Source organism: Anabrus simplex, chromosome 3, assembly GCF_040414725.1.
Source record: "Anabrus simplex isolate iqAnaSimp1 chromosome 3, ASM4041472v1, whole genome shotgun sequence".
NCBI classification, from domain to species: domain Eukaryota; kingdom Metazoa; phylum Arthropoda; class Insecta; order Orthoptera; family Tettigoniidae; genus Anabrus; species Anabrus simplex.
In genome coordinates this window covers 237019245-237033168 of record NC_090267.1, presented here as the reverse complement: position 1 = coordinate 237033168, position 13924 = coordinate 237019245, and the positions used below count along the sequence as shown (strand labels likewise).

The 13924-nt window shown below is 39.7% G+C and overlaps 1 protein-coding gene across 1 annotated transcript in view; it reads right to left on the bottom strand.

Annotated features, from left to right (window-relative positions):
- LOC136866186 (mediator of RNA polymerase II transcription subunit 25) overlaps positions 1-13924 on the bottom strand; it is a 106285-nt gene that overhangs the window by 16544 nt on the left and 75817 nt on the right. Inside the window, exons 4-5 of the mRNA XM_068226643.1 lie at positions 1990-2152; positions 1708-1902 (exon numbers count right to left, since the gene is read on the bottom strand). Coding sequence (XP_068082744.1) covers positions 1708-1902; positions 1990-2152 — 358 coding nt within the window. The remainder of the gene's footprint in view (positions 1-1707; positions 1903-1989; positions 2153-13924) is intronic.

The window sequence follows — 13924 nt, the reverse complement described above, 5'->3', positions numbered from 1 at the left end:
TACCACATAGCTGATAATCTTAAAAAATAATTCTGAATCCGTGTCAGTGCTACCCTTTCCCAGTCTGTACACTCCAAAGACAACAAGTAACCAATTATCTTTAGAAATGAGCCTTACACCCAGAATTTCATGTTTGTCATCTTAACTTTTTCGTACCTTACAAATTCTTCTTTCACCAGAAGAATACTCCCCCCCTCCCACCACTCCTACCTCTACGATGCACACTCCAGTTCTGTGAGAAAATTTCTGCATCCATTATATCATTTCTCAGCCATGATTCAACTCCTATTACAATATCTGATAAGTATATATCTATTAAATTACTTAATTCTATTCCTTTCTTTACAATACTTCTACAGTTCAACACTAACATTTTTATGTCATCCCTACTTGACTTCCAGATCTCTGTACCCTTATCACCGCTCCCTAGAAACCCCGTTTCCCTGAATGTACCTCCCTATTGCCCCTCCAAACAAATTTCCTAACTTATACGTACCACTGCGGTTTAAGTGAAAGCCATCTGAGCACAGATCCCTATCTCCTACCCACCCATTAGGATCTAGAAATTTCACTATATCACATTCTACATTTGAAGGCTGGTTCATTTTGGTCTCAACGCTAATTACTCTGGCATAGTGATTTGAAAGTTTCAAATTCAGTATCGTCATGAATACTTAACTCTAGAGAGTTGGTGTTGGCTTGAGTAACGTTAGAGGTGGCATGGTGTCTTTTTTTGACCTTGATGATTTAATCCACCTTAATTTAATCCACCTTAACAACACTATCATTTGTTTCTTGCAGCTGTTGTGTAAAAAAACAACATTCTTTTAACTAATGTACAAGTATGTTTATCAAAAACAAATGCCATAAATGACTAAAGGCTTTTGGCTATAAGACCAAAAGATACAAATGCTCATCAATAATTCATGGATAAACAAAGAAACTTCTGGATTTCACTGAAAACCTCCACTTTCAAAGCAGTTCTTTCACAAAATACACATGCACATATAGCAGTCAAAGTCACAAAAGCCCAAGTTCTCTTGGCTAAATGAAAATATACCAGCTTGTCAGCTACTGTGTACATTGCGTTAACTGTGCTTCAAACCAAACCCCATGGTGCTACAGCCCTGATGGGTATTGGCCTGCCACGCAGCCACAGCACAGGACCAATGCCAGTAGAATACAAGGTGAGGTGGTTCAACGCAAAAGAAAAAAAAAATCTTGGCTGTCATTCTTGGTTATCTCACCATCAGACAGTTCCTCAACTGTTCCCACAAAGGTTGAGTGGATGTCAAACCAGATTTCAGATCCAGATCCAGACTATTGATGAAAGTGTGAGGCATGAGCTGATACACCACTTTGTAGGAGTGTCCCAACATACTGTAAGGACCTATATATGGATTAACTGGGTTTGACTATTCTGATGCAAAATAATATAAACTCTGACTTTCAGTTCCTGTCACAAACACAAACTTATTATTGAAGGTAATAGGTCACTACTTACTGGCCTGTTTTGCTGGGAATGAATCTCTTTCATAATCAAATCTAAGAGTTGCATTCATGAGGCAGTAAAAGTGGTCGCTACTTTAAATAATCATAATACTGTAAGACCTTATTTCTTATGACTAATGCAGTCTCCATGACCTTTCGAAAGGGATTACATTTTTTAACCAAAATTAACACTTCAAATAACTAATTATTACTTACTTGTCCTTGCTGTCTTATGAGAGCCTGAGTAGTCTTCTGATGCTGTATAACTTTCCGCAAACGGTCTACAAATGCTGCTTGATCATTGGGAATGAAGCCCAAATAGGCACGCTTTTCAGATGTGTACAGCAAGATAAGCACCTTTATATTACAGGAAGCTGGTGATGGCATACCGGTGAAGTGAACACAGCCAGCCTTAAAAATAAAAATAAATTTATCATTCTCACATCTGAACAATACTGAAACCATTATGAAACCAACAAACTAAATGTATTTACTCACAAAACCAGAACTCATAACTTTTGTCAGTGATTCCAAAGCTTCACATTGTTGTGGATGGAACAACACAGATTTAGAATTCTTCAAATAAACACCTCCTATGTTACCAATCAGCTGTTTCGGCATCAACTGCATGATAAGTTTTTGTGGCCATGAGTCAGCTTTCCTGAAATAAAATACATTACTTTTATCCAAAGATCATAACACAATACACATGTATTAACAAAGATTGGAGGGTACACCTATTCAATACCCTCCAATTTTTGTTAATAGCGATAACTGTCGTCAATACGGACCATAATGAAATTAATTTCACAAAATACACATGCACATATAGCAGTCAAAGTCACAAAAGCCCAAGTTCTCGTGGCTAAATGACAATATATACCAGCTTGTCAGCTACGGTGTACAGTGCGTTAACTGTGCTTCAAACCAAACCCCATGGTGCTACAGACCTGATGGGTATTGGCCAAGGCGAGGCGGGTCAACGAAAAAAAAATTAAAAAAAATAAAATAAAATTCTTGGCTGTCATTCTTGGTTATCTCACCATCAGACAGTTCCTCAACTGTTCCCACAAAGGTCGAGTGGATGTCAAACCAGATTTCAGATCCAGATAAAAATCCCTGACATAGACAGGAATCGAAGCCAGGGCAACCAAGTAAGAGGCAGGCATGCTACCCCTACACCGTGGGGCTGGTGTGTAACTAGGTACAATTCGGTCTACCACCCCCTACCCTGCTCACATAACACATTACGACATATACGCGCAGATACTTACCTCACTTACCTCCCTTCATAAATTGCCGTGGATGGATTGGAACGAACTAAAACAGTTCGGAGCTGGCCCCATGCATACACAAAAGGGGAGAGAAAGGACAGAAAGGTAAGAACCCATAACCCCCATGAATAAAAGAATGGATCAAAAGAAAATGGGGTTTATTATAAACACACACAGTATTAAAATGAGAGCAAAAATGGGAAGCTGCATTAAAAGTTACTTACATAACTGCACAAAAATAGAACATCAAGTAGTATCCCATTCAATGACATAGTAAGTTTTGTTACACGGCGACAGTACACATGATTGCACAATTCACTTCCGTATAGCCACATAAAAATGCAAATTCCTTTTCAGAAAAATAATGTGACGTAGAACACGTTATCGAACGAATCAGAAAATGGAAACACGAAAGGGATAATTCAGTCGTACCAATGCAAACCACGCATATATCAACAATTAGCATCCGTGCTCCAAATGAGCGTCCACTCGATGTTAGCGCATCACAACAATGCCAAAGCACAGCCTCCCAAAGGAGCAGAAGCAAAAGAACAAGATGTTGCCAGTTACAAAAACAAAAACTAATCGCCGACAATGGAGCAGATAACGGACTAGAAATATAAAATAGCACACCACACATAGTGCAAACCGGCCAACTAAAACGAAAAATAAAAGAAAAGGAAGAAAAAATTAAAATTTCGAGCTACGGAGAGTACTATAAACCGTACAGAGGCAGACAGCACAGGCATGCACACACACGTATGAACAAGTTGAGACCCAATACAAAATTGACCCAGACCAGGCCAGTGTATCGAGGCACGCGATGTATACTATCGCACAGGATCATCATCATCATCATCATCATCGGTTTGCCCTTCCAGCGAGCCGGGTAGGGTGTTTGAAAACGAGCGTCTTCCAAAGTTGCCTATTCAAAAACATTTCGTTGTCCAAGACAGATTCCCAATTCCATCCTCTTCTCTCCACGTCTTCCCTCAGTTGGTCCATCCATCATCTTCTTGGTCTTCCACCTGTTATTCTCTTTTCCAAATAAGCACATGGTAACCTTGTGCTATTCATTCGTTTAACATGCCCAAACCATTTAAGTCTAGATGACCTAAGTCTTTCCTCCATCGATTCATTTAGACCTAGGTTAGATCGGATCTCATCATTTTTCACATGATCAAGTCGGGTCTTTTGGAGGGCAGTTCTAAGAAATTTCATTTCACAAGCTTGAATCCTACTATAATCCTTTGATGTTAGTGTGCAGGTTTCCAGAGAATATGTAAGGATAGGAATGAAATATGACTTGTACAGGGTCATTTTTGTTCTTTGTGGGACTTTCTGATCCCATAGTAGGTGTCTAACGATGCTGTAAAAGTTAGAGCCTTTGGTTACTCTGTTTGTTATTTCTATCTCAGCTCTGTTATTACTAGCAATTACGCTTCCTAAATAACTGAATTAATGTACTACTTCAACTTGGTGGTCCTGTATTTTTATGTTGCATTCTGTATAATGTCTGCTGATTTTTAATGCTACTGTTTTTGATGGGTTCAATTTCATTCCATAATCATCAAACTTCTTACACCATGCATTCAGATTATTTTGCACTCCCTCCTCTGTTTCATCCCATATTGCCACATCGTCTGCAAACACCAGAGCCTGGAGATCTTTATTACCTTTTCCTTTTAGTTCTTTTAAAATGGTATCCATAACTGCTATGAATAGAAGTGGTGACAAGGCACTTCCCTGTTGTACTCCTTTGGTTGTATTGAACCATTCAGAGTGACCATCTCCAATTCTGACACAGCTTTTACAATTACTATATACAGTAGCATTTGGATCTTCCTAATAAGGTACTCCGGTACACCAAGTTTTCTTGGACTTTTCCAAATAGTTGATCTAGGAACATTATCATACGCCTTTTCAAGGTCCATAAACACAATAATTAGGTCTTTTCCTCTTTCCCAGTGTTTCTCTGCCAACATCCTCAAAGCAAATATCAGATCTGTTGTGCTTCTTCCAGTCCTAAAACCATGTTGTTCCTCTTCTAAGATAGGCTCAAGTATATCCCTTACTCTGGCTTCAATGATCTTCTCCATAATTTTAAGGCCGTGTGATAGGAGGGTAATGCCTCTGTAATTTTCACTTTTCCTTCTACTCCCTTTCTTAAAGATAGGAACTATCACCCCTTTTGTCCAATCTTCAGGTATTTCATTATCCTTCCATATTGTTCTGAGAACTCTATACAGCCACTGTATTCCTGGTGGACCAGCAGCTTTAATCATGTCAGCTGTAATTTCATCAGCTCCTGCTGACTTACCACTTCTCATCCTGTGGAGAGCTTGCTCTACTTCTGTCCATGTAATAGGGATATCTTCCTCTATTGTTTTCTGTCCTACATCCTCAACAGAGATCTCTTTAGGGCCATTTAGGAGCTTGTCAAAATACTGCCCCATTGTATCCGTGATATCTTTCATATTGCGAACTATATTCCCATCTGCTGTCTCCAGAGCTGTAATTGCTTCTTTATCTGATCTTTTACTTTTAACTATTCCATATATCATTTTCATATTCCCTTTACTGTCTTCTTCCAGTTTAGTTGTAAATTCTTTCCAACTTTTCTCTTTTTCTTCCCGTACAATTCTCTTGACTTCCAGCTTTCTGTATCTATATTCCTTTGCTATCTCTTCCAATTTATTGTTGTCTATTTGGTCACTGTTGATTCTTCTGTCAGACTTAGCCACATCAAGAAGTTTTTTTGGCCTTATTCCTTTTCATTATGGCTTCTTTCACTTTATCATTCCACCAAGATGTTCTTTTCTCTCTCACTCTTCGCACAGGATAGCGACGGATATCATGGACTCACGAGCATGGTTCGAACACCACAGATACAATGCTGGACCGCCGCAAACAGAGGCAAGGCTGATCCAAATATAATCCTGGCAATCACAACATTCGTCGACCTGCTACCCGGGATATCCAAATTGCCACATGTGGACAAAAATGGATTAAACCCCGTAGCGTCAAATCACACAATATACCAATGCTCAGCCATGATTCCAAATGATGAGAAAACAGAAGTGCATGGTCTCAAAACCCACAAACACACAGATAGGTAAATACCATTCCCCGTTCTCGCGCGTGTGCACACACACAAAGAAAGAAAAATTTAAAACGCACACAAAATTAATTTTTTTTTGCTAGTTGCTTTACAGCGCACCGACACAGACAGATCTTATGGCGATGGTTAGGGTTAGGGGTGGGAAGGAAGCGGCCATGGTCTTAATTAAGGTACAGCCCCAGCATTTGCCTGGTGTGAAAATGGGAAACCACGGAAAACCATTAACTAAGAGCCTAAAAAGACAGGTGATAAAAGACTACCGCAATACAATCACATAGAACCGTTCTTGTAACTATGGCACGTAAAATGAAATAAAATGAATGAATATCTGGGAGCAGCAAACAGGAATCTCGAAATATTTACGTCAATCGAAATAATGACTCTCAGCAGAGAGCCGAGCCTTGAAACATGTAAATCCATGATAACAGCAATTTGCAGATCAAGAAGCACATTTTAAATCCCAGTTTGTTCATCATTTTCGATCCCTCCATTGTTGGTATCGTGAGCAGACCACCGTAACATTCCGAGAGTGAGAGACAGACTGTGTATCAACACAGATGGCTAGAGCGCATCTTCAATGAGGAACTATAAATTTCACGTCACATTCGAGTAATGTTATCGCTAATGGCGACAACGACACTCAAGGAGAAGTAGGAATAAAGGAAGTGCATCACCAAGGCAGGCTTGGTTCGGCACATCGGGCATCATAATTTTCATTCATTCTTGACTTAAACATCGTAGTTTATTGTTAGTGTTAAATATTTTATTTATAGCTGTAGTTAGTTTTAGTTTGTCTGGCAAATAATTTCATTCTATCAAAGAAACAGTACTACTCTACGAAATCAGAAAATGATTGGGAAACCTACAAAACCCAACGTGTCCAAGCAGCTAGGGTGTTCAGAACTGAGAAACGTAAATACGAAAAATCTCTCATTGAAAAGATAGAACAAAACTTTAGGAAGAATGAAAGCGGAGAGTACTACAGAGCCTTCAAACGCAAACTCATTGGCTATAAACCACCATCTCTATGCTTTGAGCAAAAGGACGGCACACTGGCGACGTCAAATGAAGAAAATTGTAGCATTCTGGCAGATTACTTCAAGAATTGACTTAATTGCTCCAAACCGCAAAGCACCATTGAGACCAAGGAACCCTTACTCAGGTACCCAGATTCCAGACCATCCGACAGAGATGAAATCAAGCGCCACATTGCCCGTCTCAAAAATAACAAAGCACCGGGGGAAGACTCAGTAGTAGCAGAACTATGGAAATATGCCCCAGAGGAATCGCTTGATATCTTGCAAAAGCAAATAGAAGAAATTTGGGACAAGGAGACCCTACCCGAAGATTGGAAAATAGCTTTGATCCATCCATTACACAAAAAAGGCAGCATGAAGAACATCAACAACTACAGAGGAATATCTTTGCTACCCGTGACTTACAAAATCCTATCACTTGCCATCCTGGAGCGTTTGGAAGCACAAGTCTAACATCAAATAGGTGAATAACAAGGAGGGTTCAGAAAAGGTCGCTCAACAGCTGAACAGATCCAAAATCTCAAAACGATCATCAGATATTGTACACTAAGGTCCAAGCAGTATGTGTCTGTCTTTGTGGACTTTAAGAAAGCGTACGACTCCATTGACCGGGAAGTCCTGCTAAACATCTTAAATGAATTTGGAGTTGATTTGAAACTGCTGGCATTAATTAGAGCCACCCTGACCGATACAAAATCCAAGGTGAAGTTCCACGGATGTCTCTGACATCAAAACAGGAGTCCGACAAGGTGATGGGCTATCCCCGATACTCGTCAACTGTGTTCTTGAAAAGATCATCAGAACCTGGCGGGTGAGGTTACAGGAAACCAACTATAGTCCATTGAGAATAGGAACCAAATCCAAGGGGATCGCAACAGACTGCTTAACATTTGCCGATGATATTGCTGTTCTCTCAAACGACATAGAAACCGCTAGAGCTCAAGTTGAAATTTTAAAGGAAATTGCCGAACAAACTGGTTTGCAGATATCGTTTGAGAAAACAGAAGTAATGACTAACATCAAAGAGGCTCCACCAAAACTCCATACAAAATACGGGGACATCACCCGAGTAGACAAATTCAAATACCTGGGTGAGATCATCATGAAAAATGGACTCGACAAAGAAGCACTTCAGGAGCGAGTACGCAAACTGGAAATAGCCTACCAAACATCCCGCACAATCTACAACAAAAAATGTCTTTCCCAAAACACCAAGATATGTCACTATGAAACAGTTCTGAAGCCAGTAGTTCTATATGCAGCCGAAACCCTGTCTCTAAATGCCAACAAAGGACTCCTTGAAGAACTGGAGAAAAGAGAACGCAAAATTGTGAGAGGAATCTTGGGATCAAAGTACAGAAATGGAATCCATCAAAAGAGATCCAACAAGGAAGTCTACAGCAAAATAGAGAAAATTACCGACACAATCAGAAAAAGACGGGCACGATTGTACGGTCATCTGAAAAGAATGGACGGAAGAAAGTTAACTAAAGAAATCTTTCACTTTTTTGATTCAAACCCCAAAACCACAATTCCCTGGTTTAGAAATACCAAAGAAGACCTGCAAATGCTACATATCTCAGCTGAAGAGATCTCTTCCGCAAGAAAATATTGACGAACGGGCTAAACCGAGACGAGCAACCGAAGAGAAGACACGGTGCCCCTTGGACAGAGGAGCGTAAGCAGGCCCACTCACAAAGAATGAGGGAAATTTGGGCTCTAAAGAAGGCCAAGTTCAGTGTCAAATGCAACAAGACTTAACGTGGTCCTTGATGGCCCCAGCGAATTTTATATATAATAATAATAATAATAATAATAATAATAATAATAATAATAATAATAATAATAATAATAATAATAATAATAATAATAGTGAAAGCTGTAGCCATCTCTGCTTGAGGAAGACTCACAATGTGTGTGCACTCTTCACATAGTAGTAACCAGCATTCCAACTTCAATATCACTTGGCTACTAATTTGTCACTCACATCACCTCTGATTTTGAAAATTGGGGCTTGATGTTGAAATGTCCTACAGTGAAATCTTATCAGCGAGGATAACCATGTGGTCAACTGATTCATGCACCCTGCAGATTAGAACTTTATTGAAAATGTATGTTTTATATTGTACATGGTTAGATCAAAAAGTAACACTTGTTTTTGTAAAAAATGTAATAAGTAGGAAAAAAGAAATTGTACCCTCTGAAGCTACATCTTTTCGCTATTCTTCAAGATCTGTCTCTCGACACTTTTATCCCATATTCACATAAGTTTCAATATACCGTGGTCATAGAACTCCATTCCTCAGTTTTATGCCCATCTACACCTGACCAGTGAAATCTCATCACCTGAATGGAAGCATCGGCCACCCAGGAATTTCTTCATTGGTCTGAGCAGGTCTGGACTGTAAAGTGGATGCTGGAGCACCTCCTAGCCAAATTGCACAAGATGTGCTCAAACAGAAGTTGCAACATGGGGAGTGAGCATTTTTACGGAGCAGTCTGACATTTGCAGCATTGCGGCATTTGTCACACAGGGCACAACGCTTTTTGCATTTTCAGTGGTCCCATTTGGATGAAGCTGATCACTCAGAATTTCTTCGTTCGTGGGGAATTGGAATATTTCCACACCATAGAGGACCTGCTTTGAAGCCTCCATGGCTCAGGCGGTAGCACGTCGGCCTCTCAACGCTGGGTTCCATGGTTCAAATCCCGGTCACTCAATGTGAAATTTGTGCTGGACAAAGCGGAGGGGGGACAGGTTTTTCTACGGGTACTCCGGTTTTCCCTGTCGTTTTTCATTCCAGCAACACTCTCCAATATCATTTCATCTGTTAGTCCTTAATCATTGCCCCAGAGGATGTGACAGGCTTCGGCAGCCGGCACAATTCCTATCTTTGCCGCAAGATGGGGGCTTCATTCATTCCATCCCTGACCCGGTCACTGACTGGAAAACAGGTTGTAGGTTTTCATTCAGAGGGCCTGCTGTGTTTTGTTGTGGGCATATAGTGGTTTGCGCAGGACTCATCACCAGTCACTATGCCCTTCTTCAGGGTAATGAATTAAGTAGTCCAAGCACGCCATCATTCTCTGGCCTTTTTCATCGTCTTTTAGAAACTTTGGTGCCCTTCATGTGCATACTTTACAAATCTCAATGTGTCATGCACAGTATGATACACCGTACTGTACAAAATACTAAGCCACACTGTCAAGGTTTGCAGATGAATCTGGCAGTCTTTCAGAGTTATCAATTAGCAGTGTTGTAGCTGTTACAGGCTGCACGTACTGTGGTACATCAGCAAGGTACACATGGGCATATTGGAAGAATTTGCACCACCAGGATATATTATTACATTACATTTAATAATCCCCATTCCCCATGCATGCCTGAAGTTCCCTGTGAATTTTGCTCACACTTTATCCTTTTGCCCAAAAAAAAAAAAACAACATACTGGACCCCTTTGTTCTTCATTGAGCAAATTGGCTACACGGAAGCTGTTAGCTTGCATCCAGTAGATGATGGCTAGTAATGCCATTCCTTATGAAGCCAGTCCCTGCTATGAATGGTGTGAAAATGTTACTCACAGGGTCGGATGATGCATGCATTTCAGTGGGCTTGGCAGAATGATACGTAATAGCAACTTCTGGCTCGGGGAGGAAAGCAACGGGACATTTCCCTAGTACAACTCTTCAACTCTTCACTGATGCCTACGCCATCTATGAGAGCTGATGGCGGAGCTGTTGAGGATCCAACCAGCCTTAGGGTGAGCACCGAACATACACATAGTGATTTAAAGATTAGTAGTAGGGCTTGGATGTTTAGGAAAGGTTATATTCCTTCTTTGTCTCTATTTTCTTTCCTGATTGGATTTTGGTGCAAATCAGGTGATTATCGTCACAATTAAGTAACTTTTGTCATATAAATGCATATTTTGGCAATTTTATGTTATAAGGTCATATTTTGAATTATTTTCGTAGAAACATCATATTTCGGCGGTGTTTAACTTCCAGCACAACAATCACATGGAATAGTTGGCGTCGGTGTAAAACGGAAACTTCAAAACGTGCTTAATTGAAGCGACAGTTTTTGCTGTGTGTGCAAGATAAACAATGTTCTTAGAGGAGAAGATTCCAGTACATTTCAAGACGAGTGTATACTCGACAGCAGTGATTTAATATTATTTAAGTATGCACCAATAACGTCTTGTGATGTAGAAAGGAGCTTCTCTTTTTACAAGAATGTGTTATGTGATAATCTGAGATCTTTCGCGCCTGATGCTTTGAAGATGAATCTTGCCATACACATCAATACCACCTGCGGAGAAGAATGAAAAGTTATCCGAGTTTGCACTATTTGCCCTGTCGCCCTACCACAATGTATCAAAAGACATCTACTTAATTCGTTTCGTGGTGCTCAATGTAAACTTTAACATTTTTGAGTAATTTTAATGTAATCTGGGCTATAAACATTCCAAAATATTTAAAAAAAATTAGATTGATTTCTAGTTTTCTCGTATTTCAAACCACCAATGAAGGGTGCAAACATGTTTTGACTTTCAAAATGTTGTGTGATCTGATAATCTTAGCGAACTTATTACGCAAGTGCAATAACAGGTATAACTTGAAAACAATATTCTCTCACCCATGGGTAACTAATACAGATATCGAGCTTGAATAATAATAATAATAATAATAATAATAATAATAATAATAATAATAATAATAATAATAATAATAATAATAATAAATGTTGTTGTTATTGCTTGTTTGCATAGCTATGAAGTGTTTACATCCATTTAGTATTAGTATTATTTACATAGTTAAGTTATATGTACATACGACTTTCCAAGAGAAAGTAAACGTGGAGTGACTCAAGTAGTCCAATGTGTCCAGTGTCCAGTCTGAACTTTATCTACGGTATTAATTTTCAAGTTACCCAGAAGATGTCACTACTTGGAAATTTTGGAGTTTTTGAACTGGGTCATTTTTGATGTACTTTTGTTTTACCTGTAGTAAGAAGTGTGAACTTTCTCTTCTAGAGGACACTACTGAAAAACTACAATGGTGCACCCTAGTGCGAAGTGAAAGAACTGTTTTTTGGAGACATTTTTATTTCAAAAGTTTGTTTCTTGTTAAATTTCTTCCTGTTATTGTTTAAGTTGGCTGTATACCCCTCTCTTTCCCCTCGTTTTGTATTTAGCCAATCCCGAATTTCTTTAATTTATTTCTGACCAATCTGATGGATCTTTCCCCAACTTGAATATGCTGCTTATCCCTAACCAATAAATGATTGTGGGCGGGTGTTTTCTTTCCTGAAACGCCTCGAACTTTCCGCGAGAGTATATAAACTGCTGATTTTAGGGTCTCTGCGCCACTTCAGTACCATCTTTCAGTGTGTAAAATACATAAGTACATAGCAGGGGGCGGGAAGCGCCTCTTCCTTCGGGCAGCAGTTCAACAACAAGGTAATGGCCGATTAATAACTTCTTTTCTTGCTAGCTCAGCAGTTTAACTCTCGGGGCGGGTCCGAAGCGTTTCCGCCATGTAACTTTCCCTAAAATGTAAAGACGCCTTGTATTTATTCTATCTTTTAAGCTACATATTGGGATAGAGAGTGCTTAACCCTCTCGAGCTTCCTCCCATATTGTATTGAGGTGAACTTATTTTCACAACCGTTTCTTCCCTAACGTAATGTAAATTGTTTCTTTCTAAAAGTCACCTCTTTAGTATGGGATTAGCCCTTGTATTAACGGCCTAGTGCCAAGTAGGTTTTGAACAAGTGTATTAGGAGCGCAAGTTCGCCTCCTCTCAAATTGTTATTTTAGAGGTCATGTAATTAATCCTTTTCTCACTTAATAGACCTCAGTAGGTTGGGTATTTTACCCCTGTGTCTATGTCCTGAGAGGACAACTTGAAGGTGGAGTTTGGTGTGGCCTTTGAGAGGCTTAAAGTTTGAGAGCGAGTGGCTCTTTCTTGAAGATTGAGTGTTGTATGCCTCGAGGAGGCTTTTCTGTGTAATTTGGAGCAAGTGCTCCTGAGCATGAATGGGGTTTTCTGCCCCTCTGTTAAAACTTATTTTGGAGTAAGGTTGGGCTGATTGCCCAAGATTTGTGAAGTCGGGGCGCGAAGCCCAAATCCGGTCAATATTGTAACTATACTTTGTTGCCTTGCTACTCTGTACCTGCCATGCTTGTTATTTCTTAATTTTGAAAAGAAAATATAACCTTGTTAAATTTTACATTAACTTTAATTTCGTAGTTTGAGACCCGTTCACGCCCGCACCTTCTTTCACCTCTAACTACCACAAAAACACGGTAATAATAATAATAATAATAATAATAATACTTTGAAACAGAAAGCTACATTTCTCTTTCTGTTTCCAACCTAGCTTGTTTAGTGTCTTTTTCAGTAGGACTTTGCATAAATGTCTGCGGTGGTGGTGGTGATTATTGTTTCATGAAGAAGTGCAAGTAGGCAACCATCCTTTATATAACACTAATCAGAGAGCAAAAATGGCTGTAAACGTGGGGGAAATGGGGTCTAATACACGAGTAAATACGGTATGTCACTCTTTAGTACATTCGTAACTCCCACGATAGGAATTTAAAATAGCTTTCAGGGGCACCTTTCGCGAACGGCGCACCAGCTACGGCTGGCCTGGTAAGGATTCGGGTAGAGAACTTACTGTCATGGCCCCAGACTACCCGGACCACATAGCGCGCTAGTGTATCAACGTACAGCTACAGGGGATACTATTCTAGTTACCTTGGCTACAGGCAGCGTCAGTCCCAAGCCAGTCTTTGGTGTGGTTGTTTGGATAGCGCAACAGTACCTCGTCTGAGTGTTGGTGCTTAATTTTCGTTTGTAAGTGAATTGTGTAACGTACGTAAATTAGGCCTACTGTACTTATGTATATAGCCAACATGTTGGTGCTTACCTTTACATTTGTAAGTGAATTAGGACTATTGTACATATGCATAGGACTAGTGGTTTGCAGAACATTC